Genomic DNA, 18,907 nt, shown 5'->3' with positions numbered 1-18,907 from the left:
AGGAAGAGGAAGCAGGTAACAGTAGCAGCAGCAGCCGTCTTTCGGTCAAAGGAGCGGGAGGTTCCCCCCTCTCACCCTCGTTGGGTTTCTCTCTCTGGTGGAGTGTATGGGAGGCAGCCTTGCGCCTGGTGTATGGGAGGCGTGTGCTTCTCTTCGCCGCCTCAAAGTCCCTCTTTTTTTTTAAGCCTTAAAGTTTTGGATTTTTTTGATTCTCTTCACCTCACCTTCTTCCTTCGACAGCGACTGTCCTCCTCCTCCTCCTCTACTTCCTCCTCCTCCTCCTCCCCTACTTCCTCCTCCTCCTCCCACCCAAATTCCGAGCTTATATTTCTTTCCTAATGGGTTGGCACACATTATTTGCTTTTACATTGATTCCTATGGGGAAAATTGCTTCTACTTACAAACGCCACCCCCCCAGAGGCCCTCCAAATGCCAAAAATTTCCAAAAATTAGCACAGAGGTGGCATTCCATCCTAGGGAGACTCTTTCCAAATGCCAGGGATTTGGGCAACCTCTGCATACTTGTTCAAGAATCCTACCTCTCTGCATTGGCCCTGGAAACAGAATTCAGGGCAGCTTCTCTTCAGCTGACACTTTGATGGATAAACAGGTGCTTTAACCATCTACTGGGAATGTTTATTTATTTATTTTTGTTTGTTTTGTCAAACACGTATTGATAATATACATAGATATGACAATGTTTATTCTGATAAGAGGGAAACATTAGGACAGGGACAGGAGGCACACTGGTGCACTTATGTACGCCCCTAACTGACCTCTTAGGAATCAGGTGAGGTCAACAGTGGATAGTTTTTAGATTGTTTTTAATATTAGATTTGTTTACATTGTTGTTAGCCACCCCGAGTGTTCGGAGAGGGGCGGCATACAAATCTAATAAATAAATAAATAAAATAAAGATAGACTAAGGGTAAAGTTTTGGGGGGTTGGTGACAAAACTACAGAGTCAGGTAGTGAGTTCCAGGCATTAACCACTCTGTTGCTTAAATTATATTTTCTACAGTCAGGTTTGGAGCGGTTCACTTTGAGTTTGTATCTGTTGTGTGCTCGTGTATTGTTGTGGTTAAATCTGAAGTAGTCGTTGACAGGAAGGATGTTGTAGCAGATGATTTTATGGGCTATGCTTAGGTCGTGCTGAAGGCGATGTAGTTCTAAGCTTTCTAAGCCCAGGATTTCAAGGCTGGTTGTGTATGGCATTCTGTTGCGAATAGAGGAGTGGAGGACTCTACTAGTGAAGTATTTCTTTTTAATGTAATAAAGTCCAGTATGTGGTGTGGATTCCAGACAGATGAGTTGTATTCAAGGATTGGTCTGGTAAATGTATTGTATGCTCTGATCGGTAGTGTGATATTATGGAGAAGCAGCTACATAGCATTAGGTTAACAACTCTTGAAGCCTTTTTGGCGATGTTGTTGCAGTGGGCTTTGGCACTTAGGTCATTTGATATGAATATTCCAAGGTCTTTGACAGAGGGAGAGTTGTCTGCAAGGTCTTGTTTATTCAGCTTCTGGTTTGAGTTTGTATCTGTTGCATGCTTGTGTATTTTGCACCAGAGGATTAAGGGTTCAAAAGTTCAAATCCCCACTGGACCATGGGGCTCATTAAAATAATCATCCCAGCAACAGGCAGCATATCAATTTATATCATCATCATTTATTTATTTATTTATTTATTAGTTGGACTTGTATGCCGCCCCTCTCCGAAGACTCGGGGCGGCTCACAACAAGTAAAAACAGTCACAACAATCCAATTAATTAAAATATTTAACGATTTAAGAAAACCCCATGTAATAGGAAACACACACACAAGCATACCATGTATAATTAACATGCCCAGGGGAGATGTTTAGTTTCCCCATGCCTGACGGCAAAGGTGAGTCTTAAGGAGTTTTCGGAAGGCAGGAAGAGTAGGGGCAGTTCTAATCTCCGGGGGAAGTTGGTTCCAGAGAGCCGGCGCCGCCACAGAGAAGGCTCTTCCCCTGGGACCCGCCAACCGGCATTGTTTAGTTGACGGGACCCGGAGAAGGCCCACTCTGTGGGACCTAATCGGTCGCTGGGATTCGTGCGGCAGGAGGCGGTCTCGGAGATCATCATCATCATCATCATCATCATAGATCTGTTCATTTTGCCCTACACCGGCCTACCTCACAGTAAGGATACCAATGAAGAGTTACCCCATATTGCCCTGCTTCAGGCTCCTTCTAAAGGCTGATGGGGGGATGAAATAAGTTAATTGGACATAAAATGAAACAGGGACAACCATTTCAATATGAGCCAGCAGTGTGCAGCAGCTGCCAAAAAAGCCAAAACAGTTGTAGGCTATGTTAACAGACGAATATAATCAAGATCATGTGAAGTGTTAATATCACTTTATAATGCATTGGTAAGGCCACACTTGGAATATTACATTCAGATTTGGTTGCCAGGATGCAAAAAGGATGTTGAGACTCTAGAAAAAGTGCAGAGAAGAGCGACAAAGATGATTACGTGACTAGAGGCTAAAACATATGAAGAATGGTTGCAAGAACTGGGCCTGGCTAGTTTAATGAAGAGGGACCAGGGGAGACATGGTAGCAGTGTTCCAATATCTCAGGGGTTGCCACAAGGAAGAAGTCAACCTATTCTCCAAAGTACTTAAGAATAGGACAAGAAGCAGTGGGCGGAAACTAGTCAAGGAGAGAAGCAACTTAGAACTAAGGAGAAATTTCCTGACAGAATGGTTGATCCATGGAACAGCTTGCCTCCAGAAGTGGTGAATGCCCCAACACTGGAAGTTTTTAAGAAGATGTTAGATAACTATCTGTCTGAAATAGTGTAGGTTTTCCTGCTTAAGCAGGGGGTTGGACTAGAAGACCTCCAAGGTCCCTTCCAACTCTTGTTGTTGCTGTTGTTAGAATAGAATTCTTGTATGACTGTAACTTGCTGTTTGTATCCTAAGATTTTTATTAATATTGTTTCTTCATTGCTTAGTTCAGTGTTTCCCAACCTTGGCAACTTGAAGATATTTGGACTTCAACTCCCAGAATTCCCCAGCCAGCATCCGCTGGCTGGGGAATTCTGGGAGTTGAAGTCCAAATATCTTCAAGTTGCCAAGGTTGGGAAAAACTGGCTTAGTTGACCCCTATGACAATTGTTAAGTGTTGTACCTCATGATTCTTGACAAATGTAACTTTTCTTTTATGTACACTGAGAGCATATGCACCAAGACAAATTCCTTGTGTGTCCAATCACACTTGGCCAATAAAGAATTCTATTCTATTCATTCTTTATTGGCCAAGTGTGATTGGACACACAAGGAACTATTATTATTATTATTATTATTATTATTATTATTATTATTATTATTATTATTACAGTATTATTATCCTCATCCTCATCATTATTATTACTACTACTACTACTATTATTGCTACTACTACTACTATTATTGCTACTACTACTACCACTAAAGCCCTCACACAACAAGCCGGCCATTCCCACCTCCGCGGCCCTGCCTGCCTTTAAAGCTGTGCACAAAGAGGTGGTGGTGACACACGCGTGCAGGCAGCGACGGCTCCCAATTTGCACGGCGGGGAACGCGCATCCTTTCTCTTCCTCCCTTAGACATCCGTCGCAGGCGGGGATACGGGCTGGGTACTTTGCACATGCTCAGAAGCTCCCCCCGCCTTCCAGGCAGCGGAGCCCCCTCCCCTTTCCGTCTGCTCTCTCTTTCTCCCCCCCCCCAGAGGAGGAGGAGGGAGGAGGAGGGAGGGGGGCCCGCCCAGCACGTGCAATTAACGCCCTCCTTCCCCCGTCGCCGCCGCCTGCGCCGACTTCTCTGCCGCGCCCACCCTACCCTCCCTCCCCGCCCAGCCGAAACAAACGGGAAGGCTCGGCGGAGGAGAAGGAGAAGGAGGCGGCGGCCCCTTTAAGAGCAGCGCCGGGGGCCGCCCTCTGGCGGTCCGCGGCGGCAATTGCAGGTGCAGGTGCAAAGGCTTACCCCGGGCTCCTTCCAGGTGCGGCCGCTCCGTCTCGGCTTCTCCTCCCTCCCTTCTCCCCCCCTCCCTCCGCGGGCCGGTCGGCGCGGAGCATGGAGCGCGAGCGGGGCCCGCGGGCCTCGGCCGTGGACCTGGGCTTCGGGGCGCTCAGCACGGCGCAGCTCCGCGCCCTCATGCGGGACGAGACCTGGCTGGAGCGCATCGTCAAGCTGAGCAGGAAGGTAACCCCCCCCTTCCCCCGAAAAAATAATAATAATAATGAATAATAATAATCATCTTTTTTAAAAAAAAACCAACGCCGCGGCTTTTTGGGGGGTGGGGGGGTGGGAGGAAACCCCGGAGGAGGATCGGGCCCTCCGGAGGGGCGAAAGAGAGGGAGAAACGGAGGGAGGGGTGGCATCCTCTGCCTTCCATTCGAGGGGGGGGTGTCTCCCAGCCCGGCGGCAGCAGCAGCAGCCTTCCCTCTCCCATCCAAATACAAAGACCGCCTCCGCCCCCCTCGGAGGGGGGGGGGAGAAAAGAAGCCCAGGCAGCCTTTCCACAAAGGGGGCATCGAGGAGGCCCGCCTGAACTGGCATCCCTGGGGCTGTGCCACCCGAGCCCCCCCCTCTTTATTTTGCAGCAAAGGCAGCTCCGGTTGTGTGTGTGTGGGTGCTTGGAGTCTGGCAGGGGAGGGAATGGGGATGGTGGGGGGGTGTCTAGTGCCAGTCCATCCAGCCAGGCCTGCGCCTAATGCCACAAACAATGGCCAGAACCTTTTTTTTGCAGAATGTCTTTGGCCCAAAATGCACAAGGATAGCTGGGCCTCGGGTGGGAGGGGAGGCCCTCTTACCCCAACTGTTGGATATGCCCTTGGAAGATCTAACAACCCCCCCCCCCACACACACACACCCCTTCTCATGACAAGATAACACCCTGTCCCGTCTCTATAAAGATGCCACCACCGGGATCCAGTTTTCGGCTACTCCGGTTCCACCTCTCCAGACGCTTATGAGGCCCCCTTTGTGGACTGTTGTTGGGTTTTGGGGGGGGGGGGGCTTCTCCACCCACCTGTCACTCAGCTTCCTTCCTTTCCCTGAAAAGGAGTCTCTTTCCTCTTCTCTAGCCCCCCCATCTTAGAAATACACCCCAGAAAAGAGATGCCCAAGAAATGTTTGACATTATTATTATTATTATTATTATTACTACTACTACTACTACTATTATTATTATTATTATTATTACTGTTACTATTATTATTTGTTAGACTTGTATGCCGTCCCTCTCTGAGGACCTGGAGATGATGGAGTCATCCAAGGGAGGGTGTGGGTGGGATGCTTTGGTGGTGGATGTTCCCAAGGCCTCCGTGCTTTTGTCTCAGCATCCTGGACCAGACCCTCCCTTCCCCATCTTTTTTCTCCCGCTGGCGAAAATCAGCCACAATGGTTGACCCTGCGCTGAAAAGAAAAGGGGGTTTATTTTATTTTTTCTTCCCAGATCCAGCAAAGCCTCATTGACTCAGCCATGGAAACACGGGCGGGGGGGGGGGGTTTGTTGGCAAGGGGGGGGGGGACTGTTGACCGTGTGTCTAGCCAGGCAGGCAACATGTCTTGTGCTGGGTAACCGAGGGGGAAAAAAAGGTTGCCGAATGAAGTGCCACTAGCGTGTCAGGCGTTTTCATCATAAATGCGGTATGATTTTTTTTGCCTTTCGACAGGCTGTTGGAACAAAGCAGGGGGATAAAAAAACCCTCCCCTCTTCTTTTTTCCCCCCTTTATTTATTTGGCATCCAGCTAACTTCCTCCTTGCTGCCACCCACCCCCCAATTGCAGGAATTCCCCACCCCTTTTTGTGCCACCCTCCCACCCACCCCCCTCCAGACCTTCATTGAATCTGCTCCTGGTCTCACAGTTGCAACGTCACACGTGTTGTCATCCATCCTCACAAGGAGACGTTTGAGGCTGTTGATTTTGGAAAGGCACCTTCTCTGCCTCTTTTCCCAAGGAAAAAAAAACCCAGCTTCGCTTTTTGCAATATCTTTTGTCAGTTTAGGAAGAGCTGGTTGCTCCTGAGCTTCCTGCCCTTGGTTTGCGCTGGAGGCAATGCCGGCTGCCTGTATACAAAATCTTTAACCGGGTCAATTAGAAGACTTAAGCAGCTGCTCTCAATTGTGGTTAATTTTCATCTTGGTTGGCCTTTTGCTGCTTGGTATGTTGTGTGAGCCCAGCCTGTATGGAGAGTTAGGGTTCAGTCTCTATTCAAAAACAGTGGGTTAGTTCGGTCTGCGGAGAGGGGCGGCATACAAATCTAATAAATTATTATTATTATTATTATTATTATTATTAATATTATTATTATCATCATTAATCAAGACAGCGTACAGTATTGTGTGAACAGGCATAGGGAGTTGCTAGAACACACAAGGAGCCCAGTACCCTCTTAAAAGTTGTCTATTAAGATACTCAAAGTCTTTTCCCCATAGTTTACCATCCCCAGTGGCCCCCATCACTCTTAAGACGATCCAATAAATCTATGTCTTCCCCAAATACGAGTTCAAGTGAAGTACTAGATAAACCACAAATATTACACAGCATATTTATTAAAATACCATCCCCAAAATGTGACCTTTTTAAATTAAAGGCAAATTGTCATAGTTTCAAGACTCCCATAGAATACTCAGAGTTGATTTACCAAGTCAGTAAATAGGAATTTCTGCTTGAAGGAGCTGTACTCCCCGAAAATATCTAATTCATAATTGAAGGGTGAGTTTCTGACATATTCTCCAAAGCAGGACAAGAAGCAATGAATGGAAACTAATCAAGGAAAAAGCAACCTAGAACTAAGAAGAAAGTTAATCAGTGGAACAGCATGCCTCCAGAAGTTGTGAATGCTCCAACACTTGAAGTGTTTAAAATGCTGGATAACCATTTGTTTGAAATGGTATAAAGTTTCCTGCTTGAGGGGGTTGGACTAGACTAGAAGACCTCCAAGGTTTCTTCCCATTCTGTTGTTATTGTGGTTTGTTCAGAGGTTTGATAAGGGCAGTCACTCTAGAACAGAGGTATGCAAAGTTGGCTCTTCTATGACTTGTGGACTTCAACTCCCAGAATTCCTGAGCTAGCATGATTGGCTCAGGAATTCTGGGAGTTGAAGTCCTCAAGTCATAGAAGAGCCAACTTTGCCTACCCCTACTCTAGAAGAATAACCTTTTGGCAGCTTCTCAGTGGCTTTGCTTGCAATAGGCAAAAAACAGTAAACCATGTTCAGGGATTGAATGCCAATTGGTAACAGGGAATAGCTCCCTGTGCTCATTAAATACTTTCATGAAGAGGGTTTGGAGTTAGCTACTATGAGAGAACAAACACAGACTGGAGTAACTTCTCAAGAGCCCATGTTATTTAGGGGAGGCCTAAAGAGCATCTGGTAGTGGGAAGATGTTGCCAGATTGTGACAGCTAAGGGCTGGCAATACAATTTTTCAATCAACTAATTAAGGGGGAAAAGACAAAGCTAATAAATACCATTTTGCCACCTGTACATTGTTATGTGAAAAAAAAGGCACGTGTGCAACTTAAAAAAAAAATCCTGGCCCCTATTATACAAACATGACTACATTTATAAATTAATGTGTACATTCAGTTGGCTTACATATCTGTCTAAAGTGTTGTGTTTAAAAAATTATAAAAACTTTAATAATCAGGGGAAATCTGACTCCAACCTCAAATATTAATGTTTGGATTTAGCAGGAAAAAAATGACTTGTAATATGGAGTATTAATTGAACTCCCAGAATTATAGTGTGACACAATGCCCATGGATTGCACTTTCACAGCACACTTATCACTTATTTTCTGATTTGCACAATACATTAGATCTCACAGAAAATCCCTAACCAAGTTTAAATTAGCTCGTAATTTATGCCCATGCAGCCACCAGTTATTTAAGCAAGATGTATGAGTGGCTCCCTCATCTAATCCTTTAGAACAGTGTTTCCAATCTTGGCAACTTGAAGATGTCTGGACTTCAACTCCCAGAATTTCCCAGCCAGCATTTGCTGGCTGGGGAATTCTGGGAGTTGAAGTCCAGATGTCTTCAAGTTACCCATGTTGGGAAACACTGCTTTAGAGCAATCCTCTCTAACCTCGAAACTTTAAGACTTGTGGACTTCAACTGAGGGATTCTGGGAGTTGAAGTCCACAAGTCTTCAAGTTACCAAGGTTGGGAAACCATGCTTTAGAGCTATTTTTTTTCTACTCATAGGTACATCATCCTTCTAAGATAGGTAAGAATTTTAGTTCCTGATTGTATAAGGCTGAAAGTTGATCTCTCACCTAAAGTGGTCACTTTAAAATCCATGACTTCTGAACACAACATTCTTTAGGCCTGTTTATATCTGTGGCAGCAATAGCAACTGCTGCTAAATAGTTAGATTTATTTTAGATCCATTTACATCAGTTTGGGGGTTTTTTTAAAAAAAATTATTAAACATATACATTAAAAAACCAAAAACATACATACATATAAACATATAAAACATAGGGAGAAACAGAAAGAGAAAGAGCAAAAAATCTAAAATTTACATTTATAGCCTTTTAGATATATACATGGTTATAATTTGTACTTTGTTTTTGTACTAATGGCTTATTTGTGCCTATTTGTATTTCTCTTTCTCTATGTCCATACATTTATCTTTTACATAGGAGACATAACTGTCAACTGTTCTGTTGACTTTTGTAGTTTTGCAACCTAATGGTATGGCTGGTTTTTTTTAACTTGGTTACCAAATTAATTCAGTGTCTGGTTTGAGTAACACTCTGAGCCATTAACTAACCATACAATTCATTGGATTAATATTATCAAACTTTGTATGCTGCATCCAGGCAAACTTTCTATGACCTGCTTCAGCATGTTTTTATGAATACAGATATTGAATTTCCTATGGGATATATTCACTACAATGCTGGTATATCGCTCCGAGACTCAAGCACTGGGAGTGCCACCAAGCTGTTTCTTTTACTTTTTTGTATTGAATCAGCTCAAATCACTTTGTAACAAAAATGTAATTTGTATCTTCAGATTGTATTGTTAAATACTGTTTCTTTACAGCAATGTTTCCCAACCTTGGCAACTTGAAGGTATCCGGACTTCAACTCCCAGAATTCCCCAGCCAGCATTTGCCTGTTTGTATTTGCTGGCTGGGGAATTCTGGGAGTTGAAGTCCAAATCTTTTCAAGTTGCCAAGGTTGGGAAACACTGCTTTGCAGCATTTGCTCAAACATATTTTGAATCTCAAATGATGTTGGTGATGCTACTAGAACAGCGATTCTCAACTTTCTAATGCCGCAACCCCTTAATACCCCCAACCATAAGTCTAGCGCCAATTCTCTCAACAGAGCTTTTTTAAGGTCAGAGGGACTGTAAATGCCTGATTGGTCGGATGGTTAAAATATGTTCCAAGGCGCCAGAATAGAATCTTTAGTTCCTAGCACCATGGGAAATTTATCTTTTTCCATAGTCTTAGGCGACCCCTGTGAAACAGTCATTAGACCCCCAAAGGGGTCCCAACCAGTGTTCCCTCTAATTTTTTTGGGGGGGGCGGAAAAGTATAGTGTCTGAGCGGCAGTCCCTTTGGGACTGGGCGGCACAGAAATAATAAATAAATAAATAAATAGATAGATAAATAAATAGATAAACAAACAAATAAAAAACCCACCCTGTTTTGCCTCAGAGAATTTCAAAATAAAATACTGTACTGTGTGTCTATAACAGTGAGCTCATAATAGGGCAACTCTATGAATATCAAAATGCCACTTAAATAGTTGAGCTAGTTTCAAACTAGATTTTGTTTTTCTTCCTCTCTTCCTTACTCCCATTCTTTTTCTTTCTCTTTTCCTTCCTCTCTTTTTTCTATCTGTTTCTCTCTCTTCCTCTCTTCCTCTCTCTCTCCTTCCCTCTCACTCTTTCCCTCTCGGCTTCTGGGCAGGTTTGGAAAACTCTGAGTTGATGATGATTTTTAAGTGAGCGATTGCTCACTGCTCAGCTTAGAGGGAACTATGGTCCCAACCCCCAGATTGAGAACCACTGTACTATAAGATGGTGGGTATGCTACCCTGTTTCCCCGAAAATAAGACGTACCTCGAAAGTAAGGCATGTCAGAGGTTTTGTAGAATTTGCTAATATAAGGCACCTCCCGAAAATAAGGCGTAGTCAAGTTTACATACGGTATGGTGGAAAAACATACGGTACCATTCAAAGCTGTTCATAGCGGTACCGTAATAATGTGGCGTGCCCTGCTGGCCCCTTCCATCGCTTTGTACCGTCCAGTACAGCAGACACTGTCTCACCGCCATTACAGTCTCCACTACAGTGCGTGGACTGTAGTTCCTCTGGTGGCCGGAAGCTGCAATAGCAGGAGTATACTGTTGTACCATATAAGTGCCATCGTTTGTGTGTGGGTGCCATACTGACAGGTACCGTACCGTAATCAGTGTACTGTACGGTACACTTTCTTTGGGGGCGTCAGCTTTTCTGCCTGTGAATTTGTCTTATTTGAGAAATATAAGCCCCCCTCCCCCCGAAAATAAGACATAGCACAACTTTTGAAGCAAAAATTAATATAAGACAGTGTCTTATTTTCAGGAAAACACGGTAGTAAAACCACCCATAGATATAGTGCATGAATCTAAACCCTTATAAATAGATAAACCCAGATAAGAAACAGACAAAGCAAAGATTAGGCCAAAAAATCCAACAACCCTCAAATGAGGATGATAGAATAGAATAGAATTTTTATTGGCCGTGTGATTAGACACACAAGAAATTTGTCTTGGTGCATATGCTCTCAGCGTACATAAAATAAAATATACATTTGTCAAGAATCATGTGGTACAACACTTAATGATTGTCATAGGGGTCAAATAAGCAATGAAGAAGCAATATTAATAAAAATCTTAGGATATAAGCAACAAGTTACAGTCATACAGTCAACATGGGAGGAAATGGGTGAAAGGAATGATGAGAAAAACTAGTAGAATAACAGTGCTGATTTAGTAGAAAGTCTGACAGTGTTGAGGGAATTATTTGTTTAGTAGAGTGATGGCGTTCGGGAAAAAAACTGTTTTTGTGTCTAGTTGTCTTGGTGTGCAGTGCTCTGTAGCGACGTTTTGAGGGTAGGAGTTGAAACAATTTGTGTCCAGGATGTGAGGGGTCAGTAAATATTTTCCCCGCCCTCTTTTTGACTCGTGCAGTATACAGGTCCTCAATGGAAGGCAGGTTGGCAGCAATTGCTTTTTCTGCAGTTCTGATTATCCTCTGAAGTCTGTGTCGGTCCTGTTGGGTTGCAGCACCAAACCAGACAGTTATAGAGGTGCAGATGACAGACTCAATGATTCCTCTGTAGAACTGAATCAGCAGCTCCTTGGGCAGTTTGAGCTTCCTGAGCTGGCGCAGAAAGAACATTCTTTGTTGTGCTTTTCTGATGATGTTTTTGATGTTGGGTGACCATTTTAGGTCTTGAGATATGATAGAACCTAGAAATTGAGGATGATAAGCAGCTCCATACAGAAGGAAGCCACGATCTAAAATCTGTAGAACAGCAACTTGGGGAAAACACTGGGAAAAAAACAGCAAAAGTATCAAACTGGATTGCTAGGGGGTTTGCCAAACAGGCACATTATTTTAGCGGGGAAAGTGGCTTTCCCCGTTTGGGTGAGAAGTCCAAATCTTCTTCTCGGTGTATTCATGGGGAAATCCTGCAATGGATGCCCAGGATAGCCATGCAGAACCCAACGGAACTCTGACAAGCTGAGCAGATACGCATAGAGAGACCTTTCAGCCTGGTCCAGGCGCTCATTAAATATGTGTCTTTTCAGTTCCAGAACCTGCAGCTGGAGCGGGAGGTCCACCTAGCTTCCAACTATAACCTCGCCAAGCAAAATTTGGGCTTGCAGCCTCGGCTGGAGAATGGCAAAGCTTCCCTCGCTATCAAATACCAGGAGTTGCAGGAGCTACGGGAAACCTGTCATGACAAGCAGCAGCGCTTGGGTGAGCCACAGTCTGTGTCTTCCTTTCTCCCCCTACCCCACCGTCTTCCAAGAGTAGAGGCAAAGGTAGGACGGTCGGATCTGGGCTGCCTTTAATCTAGATGGGCGTTTCTCAAGAATGGTTGCTGGGAATTAGGGAATGCTGGGGGTTGAAGTCCGCACATCTTAAAAGTTGCCAAAATTGAGAAACTGTTCTAGATCAGTGTTTCCCAACCTTGGCAACTTGAAGATATTTGGACTTCAACTCCCAGAATTCCCCAGCCAGCGAATGCTGGCTGAGGACTTCTGGGAATTGAAGTCCAGATATCTTCAAGTTGCCGAGGGTGGGAAACACTGTTCTAGATGATCAGCAAAGGGAAAAAACATGTGTTAGTGGTTCAGACTTTTGAAGGTCTGAGAACATCTTTGATCAAAAGGGCTTCATTCAGGATGGGTCAACTCCCCCTTGGCCAACTCAACACAAGTCAACTCATCATGGCCAACTCACTGTGGGACAAGAGTTACACTACTAATAACAAAGAAATGGTGGAATAGAATCCTTTTTTTAAAGGATGTAAAAGGAGAGACAGAATGAATTGTGAATGGCATTTCTTTAAAAAAAATATTTTAAATAATGAAATAAAATTGTTAAATTGTCCCACAATAAGTTTATTTATGTATTTATTTTATTTATTTTTTCATACAAAATAGTAATTTTTTGTAGTATGTTTAACATAATATAAGTATAAAGTAGAGATAGAAAAGATAAAAAGACATTAGGAACGGTAGGCACGAAGGTGCATTTATGCCATTCCGGTTTCATTCATGAAAGTCTGCCTCCCTTTAAACTAAGCCTACCTTGCAAAAAGTAGGATTTCAGAATAGACTGATTAATAATAATAATAATAATAATAATAATAATAATAATAATAATTATTATTATTATTATTATTATTATTATTATTATTATTTATTAGATTTGTATGCCGCCCCTCTCCAAAGACTCGGGGCGGCTCACAACAATAATAAACATCATACAGTAAACAAATCTAATATTGAAAAGAAGAAAAAATATCTAAAAGCCCATTATATAAAATCATACAACACAAGCATACCATACATAAAACTATATAAGCCTGGGGGAAATGTTTCAATTCCCCCATGCCTGGTGGTATAGGTATACAAATAATACCAATACAAATAATAAGATAATACAAATAATCCTCAGCAGTTCAATGAAGATGATTAGGGGAGTGAAGACTAAAACATATGAAGAATGGTTGCAGGAACTGGGTCTAATCTTATTAAAAGACCAGGGGGGACATGATAGCAGTGTTTCAATATCTTGGGGATTGCCACAAAGAAGAGGGAGTCAACCTATTCTCCAAAGTACCTGAGGGCAGGACAAAAAGCGATGGATGGAAACTAATCAAAGAGGGAAGCAATTTAGAATTAAGGAGAAATTTCCTGACAGTTAGAACAATTAATCAATGGAACAGCTTGCCTTCAGAAGTTGTGAATGCTCCGATATTGGAAGTTTTTAAGAAGATGTTGGATAACCATCTGGCTGAAGTGGTGTAGAGTTTCCTGCCTAAGCAGGAGGTTGGTCTAGAACAGGGGTCTCCAACCGCCGGTCCGCGGACCGGCACCGGGCCGCTGGGGGTTTTCAGCCGGTCCGCGGCGCCAGGGCCCCCTCGGCCTTTCCGCGCTGCCCACCGCCCGCCCGATTTGCCCCCTCTGCTCCTCTGCCACCTCCTGCCTTTCACCGCAGCTCCTCCCGCACCCGGAACGCACGCCCTGCCCGCCTCACATTTGCCGAGAGGACTTTCGCCCCGGGCTCTCAGCAAGGGGGCTGCATGAGAGGCGGGGCCGGCGGAAGGTGATATTCAATGTCGGGGGCGCACGGGCGGTCTTGCGCGCGCTCCCTATCTCCCTGCTAGCCCACTCGGAATACTGTATTCAAAATAAGAAAAGCCTTCGCCGGCAAAGGCTTTTCTTATTTTGAATACGTATTCCGAGTGGGCTAGCAGGGAGATAGGGAGCGCGCGCAAGACCGCCCGTGCGCCCCCGACATTGAATATCACCTTCCGCCGGCCCCGCCTCTCATGCAAACCCCCTTGCTGAGAGCCCGGGGCGAAAGTCCTCTCGGCAAATGTGAGGCGGGCAGGGCGTGCGCGCGTCACCGCTGAGAAGAACGGAGAGAGAACGAGAGTGAGTGAAAGCAACAGACAGCAAGATAGAGAGAAAGTGAGAAAGAGAGAGTGAGAGAAAGGGGGGGAGAGAAAGAGATAGCAAGAGAGAGAGAACAAGAGAGAGAAAGAGCGTGAGAAACAAAACAAGAGAGAAAGAGAGAGAGAGAGAAAGCAAAAGAGACAGAAAGAAAACAAGAGAGAGAAAGTGAGAAGAAGAGAGAGAAAGAGGGGGAGAGAGAGAGAAAGAGAGAGGGGGGAGAGAGAGAAAGAGAGGGAGAAAGAGAGGGAAAGGGGGGAGAGATAGCAAGAGAGGGAGAGAGAAAGAGAGAGGGAAAGGGGGAGAGAGGGGGGAGAGAAAGAGGAGATAAAGGAAGAGGAGAGAGAGAAAGGAAGAGAAAGAAAGAAAGAGGGATAGAAAGAGAGAGAGAGTGAGAGATGCTCAGTGAGCCTTTCTTTGAAGTTGCCTTTCTTTCTTTCTTTCTTTCTTTCTTTCTTGCTCTTTTTCTTTCTCTCTTTTACCTTTCCTTCCTCTATTTCTTTTCTTTCTCCTTCCTACCTTCTTCCCTCCCTCCCTCCAGTCCTTCCTCTCTTACTCTCCCCTTTCATAAGTTTCCTTGCTTCCTTCCTCTGTTCCTGTCCCTTCCCTCTTTCCTTCTTTCTTCCTTCCTTCCTTCCTTTCCTCCCTTCCTTTCCTCCCTCCATTTCTTGCTTTCCTTTTCCTTCCTCCCTTCTTTCCTCCCTCATTCCCTTCTTTCACTCCTTCCTCTCTTACTCTCCCCTTTCACACCTTTCTTTGCTTCTTTGCACCCTTCTTCTGTTCCTGTACCTTCCCTCTTTCCTTCCTTCCTTCCCACCCTCCGTCCATTCATTCACCCATTCCTCTCTTGATCGCCCCTTTTACGGCGCCGCTGACAGCTAGCTCCCCCCCCCCCCCACCGGGCCATGGAAAACTGGTCTAGTTGAAAGCCGGTCCCTGGTGCAAAAAAGGTTGGGGACCTCTGGTCTAGAAGACCTCCAAGGTCCCTTCCAACTCTTATTCTATATTCTATGTAATTTGAGTGAGATGAGACAATGTGTTTCAATTACAGATTTCAGCTTGAGTACAGCGTAGATCAGTGATGGCGAACCTATGGCACGGGTGCCACAGGTGGCATGCGGAGCCATATCTGCTGGCACACAAGTCATTGCCCTAGCTCAGCTTCAATGTGCATGTGTGTGCCAGCCAGCTGATTTTTGGCTCACACAGAGACTCTGGGAGGATGTTTTTTGGCTTCCTGAGACCCTTCAGGATATTTTTACCCTCCTCCGGCTCAAGAGAAGCCTTTGGAGCCTCGGGAGGGTGAAACACCAGCCTACTGGGCCCACCAGAAGCTGGGAAACAGGCAGTTTCTGGCCTCCAGAGGGCTTATGGAGGGCGGGGGGAACTGTTTTCGCCCTCCCCAGGAATTGAATTATGGGTGTGAGCACTCACACATGTGCGATAGCACACGCGCACACTCATTTGGCACCCAAGGAATAAAAGGTTCACCATCACTGGCCTAGATAGTCCTTGATTCCCCAAGAGGGGATATCACCAGCATTGGGTTGCTAGCTGGTATGTGCCACACTGTGTACCGGTAGCGAAAATGTAGCTATGCGCACAGCCCTGTGTTGGTGTGCGTGCATGCCCCAGCGAGATTTGGGCAATTTTTTGCTTCCGAAATCTCTTTCTCACGTGCGTCCTCTCCTGGGATTTTGTTTCCGGTGCATGCGCAGAAGCAAAATCTCGTTGGTGTGCACACACGTGGAGCTGTGCGCGCATCGTACCGGTAGCGGCGGTAAGTGGCAACTCCCGCTTGGATATTATGTACAGGTAGTCCTCAATTTATGACCATGATTCACCCCAAAATTTTCACTGCTGAGCAAGACAGTTGTTCAGTGAATTCTGCTCCATTTGATTTGTTAAACGAATCTGGCTTCCCCCCATCAGTTGCTTGTTGGATGCCAACTGAGAAGGTTGCCAGACCTAAATTTTGATCATGTGATTATGGGGATGCAACAATGGTTGCAAGTGAGAAAATTGGCATCAGGTCACTTTTTTCCCAGTGTGTTGTATGTTCAAACAGACGTTAAAGGAATGGTTGTAAGTCAAGAACTGTCTAGGCCAGTGATGGTGAACCTTTGTTTCCCCCAACCTCCAGAAGCCTTCTGGAGGCCGGAATAGGGGTCATGTAGTCCCCTTTTGCAACTTTCTGGCAAGCAGAATAAATGTGGAAGCCAGATTCCCTTAAAAGAGTAGCTTTCATTCTTATGACTCACATAAATACCGCAGCTAGAATATCGCTAGCGCAAATGTGGAAAAAGGAACAGACCCCATCGGAAAGTTTAATTATTGACAAAATATATAGATGTGTAGAGATGGATGAAATCACAAACTCAATTAAGGGAATTAAAAGCAAAGAATCAAAACGACCATGGTACAAATGGCATGAATGGATTAAATAAAAAAACTAAAAATGTAACAATACAAAGTATCATTATATATAGGAAGAATAACAAATACCGTTGCAATATTAATAGAAATGAAGTACAAGCATTTTCTTTCTTTCCTTTTATTTTAAAAATGTGTTCTACCAATGATATATATATTTGAATGTATACCATTAATAAAAGATATAAGGAAATGAATGACATATACAAAAGGTAATAGAGATGGAATAAGATCTGTAAAACCCAAACAAAATATGTGAGAAATATTTTTGAAAACAATAAAGAAACTTTTAAAAAAGAGACAGAGAGAGAGTAGCAGGTTGCTACTGGTGCGGTAAAGGATGGCGCACTGGTAGCAATCACTGTGCTGCTCATGCAGCTTCAGTTAGCTTGCGTGCCCATGTGAGTCCCAACGTGGTTTTGCTTCTGCGCATGTGCAGGATGCAAAATCTCATGAGGGAGTGCACACATACATGAGAGTTCAGCAATTATTTTTCCTCCTGCGCATGCACAGAAGCAAAAAAATAAATCACCAAAACCTTGCGCGCGCCGCTTGTCCCCTCACAACATTTTTCTTCCTGTACATGCGCAGAAGCAAGACACACTGGGATGCGCACACACGCATGCAAGCTAACTATAGCTGGGTGCGCAGCGCATCATTAGTGGCAGTAATAGGAATCTGCCCCTGCCTTAACACCTGTGCTACTAACTTAACAACTGCAGTCATTTACGTAACAAATGGGGCAGGAAAGATTGTGAAATGGGATAAAGCTTACTTAAGAAATGTCTCACTTCACAACAGGAATTTTGGGCTTAATTGTGGTCATATGTCAAGGGCTGCCTATACAGTGGTACCTCTACTTACGATCTTAATTCGTTCTGTGACCTTGTTCTTAAATAGAAAAGTTTGTAAGTACAGTAGAAGCAATTTTTCCCATAGGAATCAATGTAAAAGCAAATAATGCGTGAAAACCCATTAGGAAAGAAATAAAAGCTCGGAATTTGGGTGGGAGGTGAAGGAAGAGGAAGAAGAGGAGGAGGACAGTCGCTGCTGAAGGAAAAGGTGAGGTGAATCAAAAAAATCCAAAACTTTAAGGCTTAAAAAAAAAAGAGGGACTGTCTGAGGTGGCGAGGAGGAGCACGAGCCTCCCATACACCCGGCGCAAGGCCACCTCCCATACACTGCGCCAGAGAGAGAAATCCAGGCGGGCGAGAGGGGAGAACCTCCCACTCCTTTGACCGAAAGGCGGCTGCTGCTGCTGCTACTTGCTTCCTCTTCCTTCCCATGCTGAAGGGCTCCCTTCTCCTTTCGCTCGCCCGCTCGCTTTGTAGCCGGCGCCTTTCCTTCACTGTGGTGACTCCTCGGTTTGGCTGAAGCCAAGTTGATCCAGCCGGGGCGAAGCGCCCCCTTTTGCCTTTCCGCGGTCAGACGTTCCGGGAGGCAACCTCGCACCGGGTGTATGGGAAGCAGCACAAGAGAGTCACCACAGCAAAGTGGTTTATTCCCTCTCCAAGCACCCAGAGAAAGGAAAACGCTCTGTTCGCTCTGGGCTGCCCAGAGCAAAGGGAGTGTTTCTTTTCTCTGGGCGCTGGCAGAGGTTTATTCCCTCTCCAAGCACCCAGAGAAAGGAAAACGCTCCGTTCGCTCTGGGCTGCCAAAGCCTCCTTAAGCGCCACCAAAAGACTCCTCTGGCAGCCCAGAAAAGCCTGAGATGGCCGGCATTAAAGTGGGAATGGCAGGAAACTGGCTGGGCCTTCATGCCGCTCTCAAATTTCCTGGGAAAGTTTTCCGGGCTTTAAGTAGAAAATGGTTCTTAAGTAGAGGCAAAAAACCCCTTGAACACCCGGTTCTTATCTAGAAAAGTTGTTAAGTAGAGGCGTTCTTAAGTAGAGGTACCACTCTACTGGTTTTAAACTACAAATGGCTCAGTACTGAGATACTTCTAGGACAGTGATGGTGAACTTATGGCAAGTGTGCCACAGGCAGCACGCAGAACCATATCTGAGGACACATGTGGCATTGCTCTGTGTCAGCTCCAGCAGGCAAGCCAGCTGATTTTCGGCCTTCTTTTTGGCTGTTTTTGCTCTCCCCAGGCTTTAAGAAAGTCTCCTGAATGCTGGGGATGGTGAAAAAGTCTCAATGGCCCAACCAGAAGTTCGTTTATGAACTTCCAGTTGGCCCACTGGGCCATTTTTCATTCTCCCCAGGCTTCAGGAGGCTTTCCTTAACCCTGGGGAGAGCAAAAAACAGCCC

The 18,907-nt window shown here is 44.9% G+C and overlaps 1 protein-coding gene across 1 annotated transcript in view; it reads left to right on the top strand.

Moving 5' to 3' along the window:
* Window positions 1–3,767: 3,767 nt before the first annotated feature.
* Window positions 3,768–18,907, top strand: part of VPS37D (VPS37D subunit of ESCRT-I) — a 31,613-nt gene continuing 16,473 nt past the window's right edge. The window contains exons 1-2 of the mRNA XM_070735048.1: window positions 3,768–4,215; window positions 11,843–12,014. Of these exons, the coding sequence (XP_070591149.1) occupies window positions 4,087–4,215; window positions 11,843–12,014 (301 nt within the window). The 5' untranslated portion in view covers window positions 3,768–4,086. The remainder of the gene's footprint in view (window positions 4,216–11,842; window positions 12,015–18,907) is intronic.

Source organism: Erythrolamprus reginae, chromosome 1 (assembly GCF_031021105.1).
Source record: "Erythrolamprus reginae isolate rEryReg1 chromosome 1, rEryReg1.hap1, whole genome shotgun sequence".
In the NCBI taxonomy this organism is placed as follows: domain Eukaryota; kingdom Metazoa; phylum Chordata; class Lepidosauria; order Squamata; family Dipsadidae; genus Erythrolamprus; species Erythrolamprus reginae.
The sequence above is the reverse complement of the archived record's forward strand: the minus strand, read 5'-3'. Positions and strand labels throughout refer to the sequence as shown.